A 20,925-nucleotide genomic window follows, 5' to 3' on the forward strand; every position below is an offset into this window, starting at 1 on the left:
CCTGAGGTTTTGGTGTTTTTCTTCCTGGCCTGACAGCCAAACCTATGGGTCTTTAGATTATCGGTGCGTTCTAATTTTTAATCGTTTTGAGGTGTGGATAGTCTCTCGCATCAGGAAATTCGACACAAGCATCTCTCACGTGATGCTACATCACATCAAATTGAGAATGAAGATTAGCCATCATGCCGCCCTTGATTACCCCTCAAGCCTTCTCTCCGGCAGCTCCCTGTCTGCCAGCTTCCCTTGTAAGAGCCTGTCTCCCTGCTCAGCACATCTTCTCCTTTGCTTATCCATCTGGAGACCAGAATCCCACACATGCCAGCACGACCTGCCAATCACAGAGACTGCAGTGGTTTGTGAAGGGGAAGCCAGGTCAAGTGTGTTTGTTTTGATGTGTTATTGTTGCTGGTGCTGTGCAGGTTCCTTCTGTCTTTTGGTGTAGACATTGTTCACCAAGGAACCAAGTGAGTTTCTTTCTTTCACTTAAGTATCTTTGCCTCTAGGGAGGCAAGCCCCTGGCTGCAGCTTTAAAATTCCAAGACCCCTCCCCTCTGTGGACTCATAAACTCAGCGGACACACCGACTTATTGTAACTGGATGCTAGGGGTTGTGCTTAAGGGTTTGTCCAGGTCTGCGGCAGGACAGCCCTGCCCTGAGGTGGAGCTACATCTTTGTCCTGCTTTTAAATAAACCCTTGTACCTCACCTGCCACCAGGGATCTGCCCTCCTTCAGCCCAGCGGGAGAGGGAGTTCGGGCACAGTTCGTGGAGAGCTTAAAGGAAAGCCAACTTTGCTCGCAGTCCCCAGCACCCTGGACCATGGCACCACAGGGACGACTTCTCATCCGCGGTGGTCGCGTTGTCAATGATGACTTCTCACAGGTGGCCGACGTGCTAGTGGAGGACGGCGTGGTGCGGGCGCTGGGACGGGACCTGCTGCCTCCTGGGGACGCGTCTCCGGGGCTGCGGATCCTAGATGCAGCGGGCAAGCTCGTCCTGCCCGGGGGCATCGACACGCACACGCACATGCAGTTCCCGTTCATGGGCTCACAGTCAGTCGACGACTTCTACCAGGGCACCAAGGTACCCAAACCACAGACCTATAATCTGGGGTCTCTAGCGGCTCCACCTCGTCCGCTCCTGCGCAGTAGTAGGGACTGAGGTGGAATGAGACACTTGAGCTAGCTGTGGGCACAAAAGGACGCCCATCTCGGGTGAAGATTCTGTATGCCTTGCTCTGTGGCCCCTCTACTCTTCCTTTTGGGTTGTTTGGCACTCTGGAGGCCATCTCTTCCCTTTGCCTTCTTTTCTCTAGGCACCACCTCCTGGTGTCTGTAATTCTCTTTTGTCATGATAATCCGTGGGGGGTTGCAAAGCCGCTATACTGTCTACACAATTGGCTTGTTTGTTTTTCAAAATTGGCCTTTGCAGCCTTTTCTCCCAGTTCTCCAGCCAACAAGCGAAAACTCCATTCACCTAGAGGATACTGCTGTGACTAGTGAGGCCTGGGTGAGTGGAAGCCACACAGAGATAGTCCACACTGGACGGAGCCCAGCCCTGTAGAAGTAAGATAGCCTGTCCAGGAGTTCCCTCCAGCCTTCACTCACACCAAGGTGACCTCTCCAAGCCCTTTTGCTACCTGCTTGCTCCAGGCAACAGTACCTGCCCGCTTTTAGTGATGTGCAGGAAGCAGCCAGATCTGGACTGCAGAAGACGATCTCCTGGTCTTTGTCTAAGCGAAGACCAATGAAAGTTTTGGCCAAGGTTTCCTTGGAGCGTCTGAACCCACCATGGGATTGTCAAGGCAGCTTTATAGGAAACTGAAAAAGTATCCCCCAAGCCTAGGCTGAAGATGTCAAATCCACAACATTTTTTAGTCTTGCCTCTAAGCCGCTTTGAGAGAAGAGGCTTCTTGCAAAGCGGAGGAGATACACTGATTTCAAGGCCAAGGTTCTTCATGGGATTCCTCTCAGGACTGTGTCTAAATGCATCCAGCCGCAGAGGCCTGATAAAGACCAACAGGCTCTCAGAGCAGTCCACACGTTGTTTATTTCACTTATTTACCTGGTTTCAAACCCTCCACCCTCCTCACACCCGCCCTGCCAACTGCCCCAGTCCTCCACGACCATACAGAACAGTTAACAGAAAGGAGAAAGGCAGGCAGATTTGACCCAGAGAGAAGGGTCCAGGACACGCTGCCTCGTGCAGCATTTGGAATGCTTCTTCCTAGTTACTCATTACCAATGTCTATCCTTGTGCTAATAAACATCATCGTCTGCAGGACAAACTCTTATCCCTTTCAAAACTAAAGTACTGTGCTATGAATCTATCTCTTTTTTACAAAATGTTAGGAACACATTTTTGTATTTGGGATAAATCTGTCAGTGATTGGAACAATTCACAATTGTAGAAAGAAGAAAAGTCTCGCCAAGCACCTTCTCCACACACACACACCAGTCGTTTGGTCTGTTCCCTCACGCTTCTTAATTTTGAATACTGTACATTCTTGACATCAGTTGGGGCATACGTGTGTAGGACTGGAAATGTAAGCTTGCATATGAAGCTGTGTGACCAGCTGTTATCATTTTCAGTGTGAGCCATTTTTGTCACTGCGGACCTATCCTTGGCAATAGATTGCTGGTGTCAGGGTATGACTTTGAGAAACTCCACCTGCAGACTGGAGAGCAGCGGTCCTGTCTACCACTTGCCGGGCATCCACCAGGGGCATGGCGTCCCTTTCTTAGGAGTAGCCATGGGCGTCCTGAGGTACAGGCAGCTGGTTCTTTCTCTTCTTAGACATTCTGAAACTTTTATAGCAAGGAGAGATTTATAGTTCTTCCCTGAGAAGGTATCTCCCTGAAACATGTAACAGAGTACTACCAGCCACCAGCGGTCTCTTTGGGTATTTCTATTTTTTAAAGATTGTCAGAATGTAAAACAAAACATGCTCTTAATGAGCAGAGTGTGCTGAACAGGAAATGGTATGAGCAGAGAGAGTAAGGTCGAAGGCTTTGAAAACACACACAGTGTCTGCTAAATACTAAAGAGTATTCACAATGGGGCTGAATTGCTGATGTTGATCTAAAAAATGGACCCCAAGATAACAGTTCAGAAAGGTCCAGAAAGGAGACTCCCTAAGAGAAGGGGTGAGGAAGACCCAGATGCACCCAAACACTTGCTCACCAGCCTGAGTCTTCTTTCATAGTCTTCACAACAGTTCTCCAGGCAGACTTGATGAATGAGCCCTTGGTTTGTGAAATTAAGGCTAAAGAGACCCTGTGTAGAGAATGAATATATTGCATATTTCAATGCCTAGAGAAACACCATTTTAATGCTGTTCACTGACAATTATCCCACAGAGAACATGCTGTATACCAATTGGGCTAAATCATGCATCGCCCCTTACAATAGTGGGTGTCTTCATCTATATTTTTAACAACTGAAAAAGGAATTAGAACAACTTACCTGCCTGAGGGGGCACACCTAGGAAATGTCCAAGTTAACAGCTTTCAAAATTCAGCACAGCTTGACTCTCTGGAGCTCACATCTATCAGGCTCGAGAGCTTTTGGGAAAACATCCAGCATTCTGGTCTATGGGAGTGGCCAGTGATGGATGAGAGAGCTGTGTAACTTATGTGGTAATGTAAGACGGAATTCTCAGGAACAAAGCACTGGGCATCCTCAGGAAATACAGTTGCTCTGCAATCCACCTCCCCAAGGCCGTGGAGGTTAAAGTTATCAAACTGAATGCCTGTCACAGCTATTGCATCCATAGGGCACTTACAGCCACAGGACACAGGAAGGGGTGCCTTGGGCTCAGAAAGTCACAATGTAAATATGATATATTATGCTTTCAGGAGATGGGCCCAAAAGGTTAGAGCAAAGCTACTTGTTCTCTGCAGCCACAAGGATGATCAATAACATCTGACACATAGAAGGAAATTGTTAGTAGTGTTCTTTTTACTGATCACAGTGATGGGGCCCAGTTTGAAGAATGAAATATAGATCAACCAAAGGTTATGTATTTTGTAACTCTAATTCATGTCAGGCATTGGTTTAAAGCCTATAATGGATTTACTTAATTACAGGTAAAAGCTTTCTGTCTGATGTAAGTAATGGAAACTGCTCTGCTTTGAAGAACCCTTCTCTCAGTTTGTCCTACACTGGATGTAAAGTGATCTTCCAAGAGTTCAGTAGCCACAGAGAAAAAACATGTGATTTTTTAGAAAAAGAAAAAGAAAAAAGAAAACAGTAGATATTGTAAATTAAATAAACCCATAGAATTACATCTTAACTATACATTCTATGATAAAAGCATGAATTATAAGAGTTCTGCATATTTTAAAATATGTGTTTTATAGTGAGACAAAGGCCCAGGTTGGGTAGGTGGACATGAATTTAAAAGATGACAGGCTAAGCAGCTCACAGAGGGCCCAGCTTACTAAGAATCTGGGGAAACAGCCTAGCATGCTTTTATTCTTTTCCTACCTTTTTGTTTTCTTCTGTCTTTCCCTTTTTCTTTTCTTTCTTTCATCTTCTTTTTTTAAAGGACAGAAAGTTCTCACAATTATAGAGAAAGGAAATTAAGCTTTGCTTTGGACCGTCTTGGTGAAATGCCATGCGGGCGATTACTTCCAAGGTACATGACTAAGCATTTTTGCAGTTGTATTTATAGAGCTTTCTCACCTTGTAGAAGAAACCTTGAAATCCCCTTTTCTATTGCTGTCAGACTAGACTTAGCTAAAGAGCTGGGTGCCTGACCCAGTGACCTCTGACCCAGTGACCTCTGCACATCACTTCCTGCCTGGGGTTTGTCAGCATTCATTGAATAAATAACTCATTGGATATAATTAATTAATTAATTCAATTAATAAAACATGTCAATTGTGTTAGATCTTTTATAGGCATTCAATATGTATTAGCATAGTAAATTGCATTTTATATTTTTGGTTGTGAGCCTAGCCTTTAACGGCTGAGCCATCTCTCCAGCCCGTAAATTGCATTTTAAAATAAAAATATGCAATAGAATAAAGAAAAATAATATTTAGATAACCTACAGTCTTAAGATTTTCTACCTATCCATTTATAGTTTTGTATAGACATACAATCATGGGTTTCTTACTACAAAGTTAGCCATGTTCCTTAAATGCTTGCCTGTGTCATTAAATGTCACAGATATATACAACTGTGTGCCCTATCATTCCTATTCAGAATGTCTTAATCTTTTTTTAACTTCTATGTCTCTTGAGTAGCCAAGTGTATGTCTACCAATCTTCAGACATCACAACTGGATGTTCGGGAAACACCTCAAAATCAGGGCACTGCAAAACAGCTAGCCAGACAGATCAACCATTGTTCACATGCTTGCTAATATCCCGGGACATCATTCCCAGAATTCCACGCCAGGATAAACAAATGTTAGCCATTTTTTTAAGGAGTTTGATACATTTAGACTGCTTGCCCTTTGTGCTCTTTTATAACCCACATTTCACAACATCCTGGACATTGGTGCATGTTGGCTTTAAACAAAAAGCTGTGTCAATTTAATAGAAAAAAATCTTATTTTAAAAATCACCTCATTTTTAAAATTACTAGCCAGGCTAAGCCTTCATACTGTGTTGGTTGTTCTAGCACTGAGCTTGAGTCTTTGCATGCTTTTAAAAAAAATGTCTAGTTAATGCTCATAAAGCTGCAGTTAGACTACTCAGAAGGAGAATAACATCTTAAAGATGAATTTGGAGCTCTGATGTTAAATAGGGCAGTGGCTTCTTGGGGGTGTTGTGTGTTAGGACCCCTCTAAGTCCAGGACTTGCCTTCCTTTTGCTGTTCAGACTCAAACACTCCGTATTATTAATTCCATCATTTCTCCCTCATTTGTCTGACTGAAGTATGCCCAATGTTCAACAAAGCTGGTCGAATCAAGGGCACAGGGCATACAGAAATGAAGCAATATCAATAAATCTGAAGGATAGGGTCAAGATTCCCTGGAGGACTCTATTGTGTGACCAAAGTGAAGAATCAATCACTAGTCAGAGAAGGGGTCAAGGGAGGGAAGAAAATGACTGGCATCTCTCTCTCTCTGAGAGGAGAAAGGCTGAACCCCAAAGAAAGGACAACACTGTTAGAGAGGCATGAAGAGGTTGGCAAGAGATGACAACAGAAAGCTGAGGAATCAGGTATGAGGTGAGGTCCACCAGGACCTCTGGAGCTGTATAACAGCTGCTCTTTCATCTTAAAATCAGAGCATAAACAAAGGAAGACTAGAAGGCTCATGTCTCGGGCAGGGGTATGGCCTGTGGCCCCCCTTCCTCTCAGTTGAGTGTCTGTTGTCTTGAACACTCCCTGGGGAAAGAGTTCTACTCCCCGCTCCCATAGCCTGTGTGTTGCTCTTCTCTTTCCTCTTTCCTTTCCCCTCTTGCTTCTTCTATTTTCCCGGATCATTTATCCAATTAACCTAAGAAAAAAGTGACATAGAGCACAAAAGGTGACAATGCAGAAGTTGGAGGGTCTCCTGGGATCGATCAGAGGTGGCCTCAAGGAGTTTTGTATAGGGACTGGGTATGAGAATTTTGGGAAGGAAAGAAAATAGAAGGTCTGAAGTGGGACACTTCAGAATCTAGTGCAAAACTGGATAGATAGTGTCCTCAATGTTTCAAACCATGGCTTTGGAAGGCAAGCATGCACAGGACACCTTCCAAACCCCAAATATTATATGTATGGGAATGGGACTTAGGTTGAGTTTGTAAAGTCTGTTTTCAACATATCTTCGTGACTACCAGAAAGCAACCAGTTCAGCCCAGAGCTTTTCTCCCCAAGGCCCAACCGTACTATGAGGTTGTTTTTGTTGTTGTTGTTGTTGTTGTTTTCTTTATTTGAATTCTGTGATAAATTTTAGTGAACCAAGTTAGACTTTGCAGGATGAGCAAGCATGTGCTGTGTTATTTACGATCCTAATTATTGACAGTTTCCATAGGTACATCTGTAGCTGTGCAGCAGCTTTGGTTGAACTGGATACATGAAAGGGAGGCTGGAAATGAAAAAGGATGGGTGGGAAAAGGATGAAACCAAGATAAAGGTTTCTGATAAAGGCTCAAAGTTTAATTTTCAGCTCTGCGTTTATATAGGGAAAACCCACAGACCTGTCCTTTGTTTCAGCTGGATTGAGTTGCAAAGCAAGCTCAGCTCCTCAAGGTCAACTCCTCAAAGCTCCTGTAGAAAGTGGCAAGTGTGGCAGGTGGGGCACCTACTCTGGCCAGGTTGTAAAACCTTCAGGGGTTTGTTTAGCCTACTCAAGGCTGGGGGAAAGGTCATTTACATCCTACTTTTAATTTGAATCCAAACTTCCTAAGATCTCTAATTTGCCTCTCTCTGTCTCTGTCTCTGTCTCTGTCTCTGTCTCTCTCTCTCTCTCTGAATTCTTAGTAGCCTTTTCTACATCAGGCAGTTTAGTAAGATTTCCCCACAAGTAGCATTTTCTATAGTACTATGAGGGTAGACATGGTTCTTCTGTCTGTTGTCCCAGCATTGTATTACAACTACTTACTTGCGTTTTAGGCACTCCCTCTGGACCAGTGGTTCTCAACTTGTGGGTTGAGACCCCTTTGGCAACCTTCTAGCTCCAAAAATATTTATATTACATTTCATGGCAGTAACAAAGTTAGTTATTTTGTGGTTGGGGGTCCCCATGACATGAGGAAATGTATTAAAGTGTTGCGTCATTAGGAAGGTTGAGAACCATTGCTCTAGAGCACCCACACCCCAAGGGAAATAGAAAGAATTCATAATTATGTGTGGTCCTTCCAGGCTTGCGTGTTCCATGTAATGGCTATGTGTGGTGAATTTATAAGATTTTTATCAGGAAATAAGTCACATGCAATGAAACTTGGCCATGTCACTGTGCAGTTTCATAGTTTCTGGACTGTTGACAGAATCATGGAGACATCACTACAGTGTTAGACATTTTGTTCAGCCTTGTCCCTCCTCCTGCCAAATTGTATCCGAGGTACCATTCTGCCATCTCCTTTAGCCCTAGTTAATCTCCATTCTACTTTCTGTCACCTCGGATTTCCCTCTCTGGAACATTTTCCATAAGTTGTGCAATGTGTGCCCTTTCATGACTGGCTCCTCTCAGTTGGGCACCACGTTTTTTAAGGTTTATCTGTGCTTGGCAGGAGTGAAGGTTCCATTCCTTCTGTAGGTTGAATGCTGCCCCATTGCTGCCTACCCATCAGCTAGCGGAAAGTTTCTACTTCTTGAGCACAGTAGCAAGTGCCGACTAGAATCTTGGCGCACAAGTCTTACAGTAAACATATTGGCGCTGACCTTGAGTACATACCAGAGAGTAGACCCCTGGGTCGTGCTTCATCTTCTAACATTCTGAGAAACTCCAGACTGATTTCCAAGGCGTCTGCGTCATTCTTCCTGCTTACCAGGAGAGGTGGCTCTTTCTCTGTCACCTAGCATATACATCCTGACAATAATTTTTAATCGATTTATGATGAACAGGTTCTGACATACTTCTTGTCATTCTTTCCAGATAATACAGGATAACAATTATTTATAAAACATTTGCATATGTGAGCAATCTAGGGGTAAACACAGGAGACTGTGCCTCCAGTCTGTGCAATGACTAGGCCGTCCTATATAAAGGACTTGAACACAGGTTTCTCTTTTTTTTTATCTGCCAGAAGATATGGCATCAATTTCTCATGTTCTGAGGGACCATTGTATCTAAGTTCTCTATATCCTACATGTTGTGGAATGTTCTAAATCTGTAGACCTATAAAACTTTTTTCTAACACTTTAATTACCAGTTTTTTACTAGAAAAAGAAATACACCCCACTCCTGAGGGACTCCTTCTATTGAAAAGGAACTTGAAAACAGAAGAAGGTGACAAGATTAATCGCTATTCCAATAAAAAATATACAATCCCCAAATTCTTTTTTCCACCTCTTGACATTGCACTGCTAGGAGTTTCTTAGGAAATGCAAATAGTATTTTCTGCATGAATAAGGACAATGTTATTTAAAGGTGGTAACAGAGTGTTGAATCTTATGTAAAAAAGTAAGGCAGTTAAAAGTGGAGAGAATTGGAGAGATACCAAGTGACTTAAGGAAGAATAAAAATATATTCTAAAGTGAGAGAGGGACAGAGGAGAAGGACAGGGAGAGAGACAGAGCCTACATTCAAGAGGGACAGGGGACAGGGGAGACAGAGGGACAGGGGAGAACAGAGCCTACATTCCAGGCCATGAGAGCAGCAGCTGCACCCAGGGCACAGCATGGGGTAGGAGTGAGACTAGAAAGATGCTGTCCCTCCTGATTACCTCGAAGCTACATCTCAGGAAGTGAGATATGACCAGGAAGTGAGATATGATGGGTGTAAAAGTGGAATGATCCCTAATTATATGCAAATGGCACCAAGGCTCATGATGGGTTAGAGAGCAGTTTTCAGGAGGCAGCATAGCCTGCTCCAGAGAGACGCCACCTTGCTCACTGAGGGTCCAGATGCAGGTACTGTCCTCACTTCTCAGATGAGGAATCAAAGAATACAGGGGATAAGAAACTGTTCAGGAGACCTAGCTAGGTGCCGAATCTGAACGGTGTGCTCCAGAGCCATTCCCGCTCTCACTCCCGGGCCACTTCTCGTCCAGGATTCTGTTTGCTTTCTTCACCTACATTGTTTGAGTACAGCAATTAAAAATGCATTAACCACCTTGTGATTTTCGTTTAAATTAAATCAATTTAAATAATGAGCCAAAGGCATTTGTTTTTGTAATAGTTTTTAAATTACTTGTAATGTGGTGTAATATGCCACTAGGTCTATCGAGGGTTGAGGCAGGATGCAGGGACTCAGAGACCAAGTTTATGAAGATGAAACTTCATCCCAGAGGCAACAAGAAGCATTAACTTTCTAAAATTTTCAGTTGGCACAGAGTAACCAGGGATTTACAGAGTGCAGCGTTTTACCTGTGTAAACACTGTGTAGTGATCAAAACTGGGCAATTAGCAAATCCATTGCCTTGGACATTTAGCATCTCTTTGCTGTGAGGACATTGCAAATCTTCTCTTCTAGTTCATGAGGCACACACAGCACAACTGCTAATGATAGCATTGTGCTATTGAAACCAGAATGCATTCCCTTCGCAGGAGAACTGTGCCTTTGATCCTCCTCCTTCCTTAACCTGTTGATCCAAGTGGCTCAGCAGTGGGTTGGAAATGCCCTCTGCACCGAGGGTCTGTGGCTTGATCTTAGGGCAGAACTGAAGTGAAAATACCCAACCAGGAGTCAACTAGAGATGAAAAGGTTCTGAGCTAAAACCAAGCAGTGGGAATAGGCGGTAACCACGGATGTAAATCACAGATAGACATCACCAGCATCCCAGGGTGAGGAGGCATTGGTTAGTGCTGGAAGTTCCAGGATTCTCTGGGTGGAGCACAGGGCTGCTGACGATGTAATCCCTAAAATGAATCCCAAGGAAGTGGGATTTTACAATCGCATGTATAGTTTGGGACTTTTCGTTTGTTTGTTTTCAAAATGGTTTGTATCTTTTCTCCTTTTCCCATCTGAGGGTTTCTCGGGCAAAGGTCTCACTCTGTAGACGAGGCTGGACACCCACTCACAGCAAACTTTCTGCTTCAGCCGCCCAAGTGTTAGGACTGCAGGCATGAGCCAGCACAACCTCTGGAGTCAGGGTTCTCTGGAGTCACAGAACGTATGGAATGTCCCTATATAGTAAGGGAATTTATTGGAATGACTTACAGTCTGCAGTCCAACTAACCCAACAGTGGGCAACTGTGAATGGGAAGTCCAAGAATCTAGTAGTTGCTCAGTCCCATGAGGCTGAGTGTTTCACCTGATCTTCTGTGTAAGCTGGAATCCTGAAGTAGGCTCCAACAGATGTGCTAGCAAGTAAGTGCAAGCAGATGATGAAGAAGAAAGTCTTCCTTCCTCCATTGTCCTTACGTAGGCCTCCAGCAGAAGGTATGGCCTCAAGATCTGGGTCCCAGGTGTGCCCTCCATTTCTGGATTGTAGTTCATTCCATATATAGTCAGTGTAACAACTGACAACTGGAAACAGCCAACACATCCACCCACTTCAGTTTTTCTTTACAGTCATGCTTTCTTTTTCAGAAGCAGCTCCAGGTATTTTAAGACTCCGAACTTTAGTTTTAGGGGAGTCTATTCATGCCTCTCAGGCCTTTTAAAAAGTAGCATCTTTGACATTCCCTGGACACATCAGCTGGGCCGAGGGGCTAACAGATGTGCAGCTTTCACGGCGTGCATGACCTCTGACCTAACCTGGGAGGATGACAATTGACCAAACCCTCCTGTGATTGCAGGCTGCTTTGGCAGGAGGCACCACCATGATCATTGATTTTGCCATTCCTCAGAAAGGCAGCTCCCTCATCGAGGCCTTTGAGACTTGGCGCAACTGGGCAGACCCGAAAGTCTGCTGTGACTATAGCCTGCATGTGGCAGTGACATGGTGGAGTGACAAGGTAAGGCAACTGGCTCCCAGTGTGTTCCATTTAGTCCCTTTGTCCTTGATCTGTAGGAGAGCAAGAAACTGGCCTTGTCAAACAGGAAACAACCTCCCGTGATGTTGGTGGTGTTGCTGTCTCAGGGTGACTGGGGGCTGGGAGGACAAATCTTCATTGAGCATTCTTCTGAGTTAAAAACACTAAACTGTAAAACCACCAGAGCAAGCACACAATGGGTTTCCATTATGCTTGTTCACATTAGCATTGTCCTGTATTTAATTCAGGAGTTGTCAACGTTTCCTCCAATTTCCATAGGACCCATTCCTCTTATTCTCAACGTCAGCATGTCTAGAATCTTTTAAACCATATTAGAAAATTTTAATTTATCAGAAAAACATCAAAGAAGTTCTACACTTAGAATTCCTTCCCATCTGAAGCCTCCGTTCCCACTCCTGACAGAGGAGACCAGCTAGGCTCTGTTCCAAGGCCTCTCCCAGCTGTGTCCAGCTGTTATGTGGGATCTCCCAACACTACACAGCTACTTCCCCCTGAAAATCTTTTATGGGAGACCTCAGAACGCTTCCTTAGGCCTGATAGTTATTCAGGTCATGAAGAAGTGGAAAGATTCAGACAGAGAAGATGATGATTTTGAGAGCCATTCAAATATGCTGATTTTTCTCTTGAACTTCTGTGCGTGTGCCTTGGGAGCAGTTCTCCTTGGGTTTTAAGTCCTAACTCATCTCTTCATATTGCGCTTCCATCAGAAACGTTAGGGGTGGGGAAGGGTGGCCCACGGTGATACGATTCAAGAAGTTTATGCACCAGCATCCCTTCCAAAACTTGTTCCAGGCATTAAGTGGATATAAAACAAATGATCAGTCTGTAACAAGCACCCAGCAGACATCATTTCAAAGGTTATAGTCCATTGCCCAAATTGACTTTTCTCCTACAATGATATTTAAATGATGAGTTTGGTCTGCTTTAGACCTGTAAAGGCCAACCCTTTCTTTCTTCCATCCTCTCCTTTCTTTCTTCCTTTCCTTCCTCTTTCCTTCTTCTCCCTTCCTTCCCTCCCTCCTTCCTTCTTTCCTTCCCCACCCTTCCCCTCCCTCTCTTATTTTACAGAGACAGCAGAGACAACATTGTTAGCTTTTACCAGTCCTTTTCACACTTTAACAAGTAAATAGACCCCCCAAATATAGATTCTATTGTGTTACTATAACCAAGAGCTCAATAAAGACTCCAATAACAGAAAACTTATTGTCAGTCCTGAAGGTTAGAAGGCCAGGGAATCTACTTGGTTGGTTTGTCCTAAGGGCTATCCCATGGTTTTCTATAAGCTATCTGTGGTAATCTTCTGTGACCCTTGCCTTGAAGAAGGATCATTCTAACTCCTGTGCTCATCTCCTCATACATGCCTGCATCTCGGGTTCCTCTTTTTGAAGGCCACCAATCATCAGGGGTTAGAATGTACACCAATGACATCATTAAAACCAATCACATCTGTAGTAAGCCAGCTTCTAAATAAGGGCTTAAGACTTTACCTCAAGTCAATTTGTTAGAACTTTTCCCCCTTTTACGAAGATCTTTTTTGTAGTCTTCTTCTCCCTCGTTTTTTGAAAATAGATTTCCCCCTCACATAATATATTCTGATTACAGTTTCCCCACTCTCTGCTTCTCCAAGTTCCTCCATACCTCCCCTTCTGTCCAGATCCACTCCTCTTCTGTCTTTCATTTGAAAAGAACAGGATGCTAAGAGATAATAATAAAATATAATAACCTAAAACAAAAACGATCACAATTAAGTTGGACAAGACAAACCAACATTAGGAAAAGAGCCCAAGAGAAGGCACCAGAAACAAAGCCCCACCGGTTTGCACACTGGAAGGAATCCCATGGAAACAGTAAACCCGCAGCCTGGGGCAGCTCTGTGCAGGCCCTGCCTGTGCTGCTTCCTTCAATCTCTATGAGTTCCTATGAGCTCTGTTCATGGTGATTTAGAGAGGGACTTGCTATGTAGTCCCCTTGAACTTGCCCTCCTACCTATACCTTTGAGAGGTGAGATTTCAGAGTGTGTTGACAGGCCTGGCTTTGTGCTTTTTTCATTGTATATTTCTTTGAGACACGATCTCTCTGCATAGTCCTGAAACTTATTATATAGACAAGGCTAGCCTGGAACTCACAGAAATCTGTCTGCATCTGCCTCCCAAGTACTGGGATTAAAGCAGCTTTGTGCTTTTTTAATGGCTGTTACTGCTGCTGCTGTGTGGCTTCATCTTCTTTTCTAGAACGATCTCCTCAAATTGGAAGGTAGATGCAGAGAATTCTGTGTTCAAGAATAGAAATTAAGTTCTTTAGGGAAAGCTAGTAACTTTTCCATGTTTGTCTTCTCTTAACACACATGTTAAATCCATTTAAGAATTTAACAGCAACAGGTAAAACGGGATATGACATGGGGCTTAACTGCTTGTTTCTGAGGTAAATTGCTACCCCTATGTTACATATATCTTTTCTGAATATAATCTTTGAGGAATGACGAAATTATCATTTAAATTAACGAGAAACATATTGGTGTACCTGTCGCCCCCCCCCCCCCCAGGTAAAAGAAGAAATGAAAACCCTTGCCCGAGATAAAGGCGTTAACTCTTTCAAGATGTTTATGGCCTACAAAGGTCTGTACATGGTGCAAGACGAGCAACTGTATGCGGCCTTCTCTCAGTGCAAGGAGATAGGAGCAATTGCTCAGGTGCACGCTGAGAATGGAGATTTGATTGCAGAGGTGAGCATTTCCAATCCAACCCTCCCATAGGCAGGAAAAAAGTCTGTAACTTAACGCAGAGACATCCAGCTCTATGGAGGTGGACTCAGCTCATGGAAGGGCAGGAACTAAGTCACTCATTGTCTGTGCCCATAAGTCACAGGCTGGCTTGTTTGCCACTGCCTTTGATTTTATTCTACACAGTGGGATGAAGAGTTCTCCTTTGCCAACCAGCTACATACGTTCATTTTTTTTTAAATGTGCTGTTATAAAAATGTGAGGGTTTTTTTTAGATTTATTTATTTATCATTTATGTGTACATGTGTGCCTGCATGAGTGCGTGTGTGCCCGCACCAGTAAGCCAGGTGCATGCAGTACTTGCAGAGCCCAGAAGAAGTTAGTTGGATCCCCCGGAACTGGAGTTACAGGCAGTAATGAGCTGCCAAGTGGACGCTGGGAACTGAACCCAGGTCCTCTGGAAGAGCAGCCAGCGCTCTTAACTCCCAAGCAGTCTCTCCAGACTGTAAGGCAGCTCCTGTATGTCCCTCAGCACTGGTTTGTTTCCTGGGTTTTCTGAGACTCGGGCTGCTGGTATGGAATGCTAATGTGCGGACATGGGTGTGAGCTGAGGGCCTGAGCGGTGAGTAAGACAGTATTTTAAAGCCTCACACTTTTCAGAGACAGGGAATCAAAATGTGCTCTGGAGGAATGTAGAAGATATTTATTTCTCATGTTAGCTCCATTACTAGTGCCCAAAGGGTATGCCATCTGCAAGATTTAAAGAGCTGTCTCTAACCCTTTATATTAGCTGATTCACCACTCCCCTTTCAGGCTTAGCTCCCATTAAAGTAAGATTGCAGCTCAGTAGCCAGGAGGCCCTGGGAAGAAAGAGAAGGGGATGTAAGCTCTAAACTCAAACAGGCCAGAGTTTAAGTGTGACTTCCTCACTGTGTGAGACCGGTGGGTCCTGTCAGTCCTCCAAATCTTGACTTGCAGTTCTTTTGTGAAAGAAAGAAGCAAAAATTTGAAGAAATAATGGATCTAACTAATGTAATGAGTTGAGGAACAGTGGCGACTGATTCGGTAGAAAAATACAACTCCTTAAACAATATATTAAGCGAGTGACTTCAGCAAGGCTCTCGAGTTGTTCTATTTTGCTTCACTGAACTAATATACTAAAGTCTCAAACACGAACAGTGCTGGACAGGGCTCCGGACTGAGCGTGAGTACAACAACCATCCTCATCTTTTTCGGGGCTGGGATAGACAGACAGACACGCAGACGGTAGAGACCAGAGGACAAACTCAAACGTCATTCTTCAGGATCCAGTCTACTGTATTTTAGAGACAGAGTCTGTCTCTCACTGGCTGGGAATTCACCAGTCAGGCCAACCTGGCTGGCCAGTGGTCCCATGGAGCTGCTTGTCTCTACTGACTCAGCATCACAAGGGCATCTCCCATCTTGTTTGGCTTTTCCACACGGGTTCTGTAGACTGAACTCGGGCTGCCATGGTTGAACAGCAAGCACTTTACCAACTGAGCACTCCCCCGGCCTCTCCCTCCAACCCAAAGAAGCTATTGATAAAATGATGCATAGGGGCACTATGAATCTACGCTATCAGCGTATTTCACTCTGCCCCGCCCCCATACCTATAGTGAGCACATCTAAAAGCCTATCAGAACCTTTAATTTCCAATAAAGTCCTATTTGCCATTAGCAATCTTTCCTGCTCTCCCTTTCACATTCTCGCTGCCTTTTAGGGAGCAAAGAAGATGCTGGCACTGGGGATAACAGGCCCTGAGGGGCACGAGCTGTGCCGTCCAGAAGCAGTGGAGGCAGAGGCCACCCTGAGAGCCATCACCATAGCCAGCGCTGTGAACTGCCCTTTATACGTCGTGCATGTGATGAGCAAATCTGCAGCGAAGGTGGTAGCCGATGCGAGGAGAGCAGGTGACCCTCAGGGGACCCCGGTGGTTGTCTCAGGTTAACAACCGGGCAGAGCTCCCATGTTTCCTTTGCCACTTTAGTGTGCAAGGAGGAGGAGGGCTGCCTCCCTCATCCTTACACAGGTCTACTTCGTTCTTCTCTTCTATCATCTTCAGGGCCTATTCTCTTCCTTCCGGTTACTTCTTCCTTCTACGTAGGGCCTCAAACTATTTCAAGCTCATAATCCATCTCTTAACATCATAAGCAGCAAGTTTTTAGTTAAAAACATGGTAGTAAATTTTAATTTTAAAGCTAATTTTGCAGCGACTCCCACCTTCCCTGATCATCAAGCTTCCCTTGCTAGGACCTGATGAGGCCGGGGCAGAGTTCATGCTCAAAAACTTACGTTTGAACAGAATCGACTTGTCTGACAGCACCTTGGATCTCGGGTCAACTGGAGCAGTAGCTCCCAGAGCATTTTAATGATTGCTGTTTCAAAGGTTATTTTTTAACTTCAAATTGACTGTTCCCGAAGCTCTGTAGTTCAGTCTAAATGTAGTCATGCAAAAGGAAATGTGCTCCTGAGCAAAGGGAAAAGACATTAGATTGTGAGTTCTGGGCAAAGAAGCCACATATGTGCATCTCCCTGGAGCCCCCATCTCACTGGTAGAGACCCAGGTAATCCTGCAGCAGGGGAGGTGGTCCTTTTAACACCACTTCTGAGAACGACAGCCAATGGTCAATGTACCTCATTAAAAAAACCACAAAATGGATTTAGTATGCTTCTAATTGACACCAAAATAAATTTTGTCAAAACTGTGCGTTGCAAGGTTTAGTAAAGATTTTGTGAGCTGTGCTCACTTTTGAAATGTTAGCCACTATATCATGAGTTAGGAATAAGGTTAATTTAAAATGAGCTCATAAGGTCTTACTAGCAACTATTATAAACTCCCACATTCCCTGTGTGGGCTTGCCTGCGTGAAGCAGCTCCCTCCTCTCACCTAAACAGAAGTAGCTGAAAATCTCAAGCTGCAGTTCTAGCTTTCTCCCGCCAGATGGTGATGTTGCCAGCTCTATGGAACCGGCAAGGTTTCCCTTTTATGGGCACACCAGGTACACAATGTTAGAATCTGTAAAATCTGCAGAAATGCCCATTGTCACCCACCATCACGCTACAATTTCGAAAGTTAAGGCTGGAAGCTTCTTCTTGATAGCATTTATTCTATATGTGGACAACATTCGATCAAAGCCGGCTTACACAAACCGAAGGATCACAGACAACTGTTAATCTTAAGTAATCTTAAGTACAGGCAGTTTGATTTTGATTTTAAGTTAGTTTTAGGCACAATTTTCCTTCTTGAATGTGGGAAATGTTTACAATTTTACATTAATCCCAGTTTCAAAATTATATGCCCTCAAGAAATGTTCAAAGAAGTTTATCCCTTCTGAGTCCTTGTCATACCACATAAAAAAATATCTTTATTTTCTGTTACTTCATAAAACAAAACAAAGCAAAGCAAAACAAAACAAAGCAAAACAAAACAAAACAAAACAAAGCAAAGCAAAGCAAAGCAAAGCAAAGCAAAGCAAAGCAAAGCAAAGCAAAGCAAAGCAAAACAAAACAAAACACCACCTTGCTAGTATTTTGCCCCTTTCTGGTTTTTCTGTTGAAATAGATCCTTGAGGTAAGCTCTCAGAAGGTAGGTTTTATCATTCTCACTTGTAGGTCTAGAATGTTCTGCTATGTTTATTCAAACAACCCTCCAATGGTGGGCACTTGGTCTGTGGCAGCCCTCGGCTCTTACAAATGAACACCAGAGCCTCACCTTCTGCAGAGACTATTTGGTATTTGTAGAAGCTGTGTGGCTTTTCTATTGCCTTTGTAAGAAATTGCTACAAGTTTAGTGACTTAACATGATCTTGCTATCTGGTTGTTCTAGACAACAGAGTATCCAGGTGTCTGGAGTGCCCTGCCCCTTCTTTAACTTTCCCAGAGCCTGCACCTGCCCACTTTCCTCAGCTCATGCCCACCTTCACCTCCACTTCCTGAATCTTCAAAGGCAACAATGCTGGGCTGCGTGCTGGTGTCAGCTTATTCTGAATGGCCTCGTGCATCTCCCACTTTAAGGATCCTTGTATAACATCGAGCCAATTCCATTAATGTATAAGACTTTCCCATCTCAAGGCTTTTAACCACATCTGCAAGGTCCCCTTTGCTACATTGTGTAACGTATGAACAAACTATCGATTGACATGTAGACATCATTATGGTTCCATTCTGTGCCTAACATAAAAGGGTATCTTCTAGATGAAGAATTGCTGGTTCAAAGATTAAATAGACATGCAGCTGTTTGGATACTGCTAGATTCATTTCCAAAGGAGCTGTAAGCATGAGATAATTTAAATGCCACTTAAGCATGCTGACGAAGTTGGATTTACAGTAACAACACTTGTAAAAATACCCAAGTGGCCAATTGTCAAAGAGACATCAGAACTCCAGAATGATCCAGCATGAGATAGCCCACTCTGTGAATGTAACATCTCTTGGGTGGAGAGGTCATGTGATCAAAGAGGAACCAAAAGGAAGAGAAGATAGATTAACAGACCCAAACTGTTCCCATGGTGACTACATCAGTAAACCTGGTATGGTGATGGCTAAGAGCCCATGGACCACATGTACTGTCTGAAGGACTGAGGTACCCACTCCGCCTGTATCTTCTAACACCATTTCCTCTCACATCATTTCTGAACACAAAAGTGCAATAAAAGCCTGCTATTTGTAACCTTATTTAAGTAAGAAACACTTTATTCTTATGGAAGTATAATATGGAAATCTATAAATACTTTTCTCACCCACTTCTTTCTCCCTGGGCCCTGATACAAACAGTGAACCCCTAGAACACAGCTAGTGCTGATGTTGCTAGGAGCAGCACAGAGAACCCCGATTCCCCTCCCAGACCCACTGAATCTAAGGTACTTAACTGAAACTTAGGTGGTTCATATGATTATTAAAATCAGAATCCAGCCACAAAGTTGTCGTCAAAGTATTGATTGTCTGTCTATTGTGACTTAGGGATATGATGCTGTTAAATTTGATTTTATACCTCAGTTGACAACTCTATACCCAGATGAGGTGGACTGAAGTCGTAACAGCTAACACTATCCATGCTTCAGAGTAGGACTATGAGATCATTTATCCCTTCAGGTTTTATTCCTCATTTTATTTTAATATATTGTTGCCCTGAATTATCATCAGAATACTTCAAGTTCAACTTTAAAACTGTTTTGTGATGGATGACATCAAGGCCTGGGGACAATTGGCGGGCAAAGCTCAACATGACTTCAATGGCAAGTGCTAGGTCTACTGGTCCAGCCCAAGGCCACCAACCTAAAGCCTAACCATCTCAATGACTAGTTCTACTGAAGCGTGCCCTCTGGAGGTGGGGGTGTGTGGATGCCATCTTTCCTAATTCATTGATTTGACATTTAAAAAATTAGCTGGTTAAGGAAGGTTGTAATTATGTTTGAAAGTTATATTGAGGGATCTGGAGAGATGGCCTTAGGGGTTAAGAGCACTGCAACCACATGGTGGCTCACAACCATCTGTAATGGGATCCAATGCCCTCTTCTGGTGTGTCTGAAGACAGCTACAGTGTACTCATAGACATAAAATAAATAAATCTTTTTTAAAAAAGAAAGGTTTTTTTTTTTAAGCCACTATCATTATCTTAGCATCTTGGCGTTATTGAAAGGATGGAAATGGCAAGACTGGATTTGCTAAAGCCTTCACTGGAGAGTTGGCTAGCTCTCATTTCTGTCTGTCAGTCCTTCTTTGGGCTTCGTGGCTTTGGCCACATTTACTTTCACTTCTACGAAGCTTTCTTCACAATTCTAGACTGTAAGAGTAGGTAGTAGTGACTTACAATTTGGAACAGTATCAATTATTTCCCAACCATGAAAAATGAGTAACTTAGCTCGTGTGAATGCTACCTGCCACCAGAGTTTTGTTAATAATTGTCACTTCAAATAACAATTTTTTGTGCCTGGCTAGTGCTTTTAGTGACACTCCAGGAATGTCTCTGCCAGCCCCTTCTCCTCTCTGAGGCTGCAGAAGGAACTTGGGGGCTGTCATTACAATTGCATTATGATTATCTTTGTTACCAACACAGCACAATTGTTTTCTTTTTCTCTCTGACTGATTTTACCATCTGGAATATTCTCATTTTTTTCTTCATCATAGAGATACAGAAATTTCATGAAGCCCACATTGGGTCATAAGATTGAAATAACCTCCCTTCATGTTTAATCTGAAGGCTGATCTTAGGTTCTGAACTTTTCTTCTGTCGTTTCTTCCATATTTATTTTCTTTGTTTACATTCCCAGTATTAACTCCTCCAGCATCTTCATCTCCTTCCAGTTTTTCTTCTCTTTTCACCTTTTAAAAAAAACTCAAGTTTTTGTTCTGTCTTGTTTGTCAGAGGATAACTTTGTGGGCTCTCTTCTTACACATTTGTGTGAGTCTTTGGGGATCAAACTTAGACCACCATCTTGTTCTGCAAGTGCCTTTACCTGCAGAGTCTGCCCATGATTATGTGTTCTGTAAACATCTGGTGGCTCTTGGCTGTCACTGCACCCATGTGCAGTTCAAGTGCACAGTGTGAGGAGCAGACATGCATTTCTTCTCTGAGTAGATCTGTCTCCTGAATGAGCTCTGTGAATAGGAAACGCCTTTGGTGAGCTACAGTATACAGGTATAAGG

General features: G+C 43.5%; 1 protein-coding gene across 2 annotated transcripts in view; it reads left to right on the plus strand.

The window, feature by feature from the left end:
• The first annotated feature begins 685 nt into the window (after positions 1 to 685).
• Dpys (dihydropyrimidinase) overlaps positions 686 to 20,925 on the plus strand; it is a 71,167-nt gene continuing 50,927 nt past the window's right edge. For both annotated transcript variants that reach the window (XM_021184350.3, XM_021184351.3), the window contains exons 1-4: positions 686 to 1,082; positions 11,343 to 11,501; positions 14,083 to 14,262; positions 16,001 to 16,190. In XM_021184350.3, the coding sequence (XP_021040009.1) occupies positions 819 to 1,082; positions 11,343 to 11,501; positions 14,083 to 14,262; positions 16,001 to 16,190 (793 nt within the window). In that variant the 5' untranslated portion in view covers positions 686 to 818. The remainder of the gene's footprint in view (positions 1,083 to 11,342; positions 11,502 to 14,082; positions 14,263 to 16,000; positions 16,191 to 20,925) is intronic.

Source organism: Mus caroli, unplaced genomic scaffold (assembly GCF_978045245.1).
Source record: "Mus caroli unplaced genomic scaffold, Mus_caroli_1 scaffold_16, whole genome shotgun sequence".
Taxonomy (NCBI): domain Eukaryota; kingdom Metazoa; phylum Chordata; class Mammalia; order Rodentia; family Muridae; genus Mus; species Mus caroli.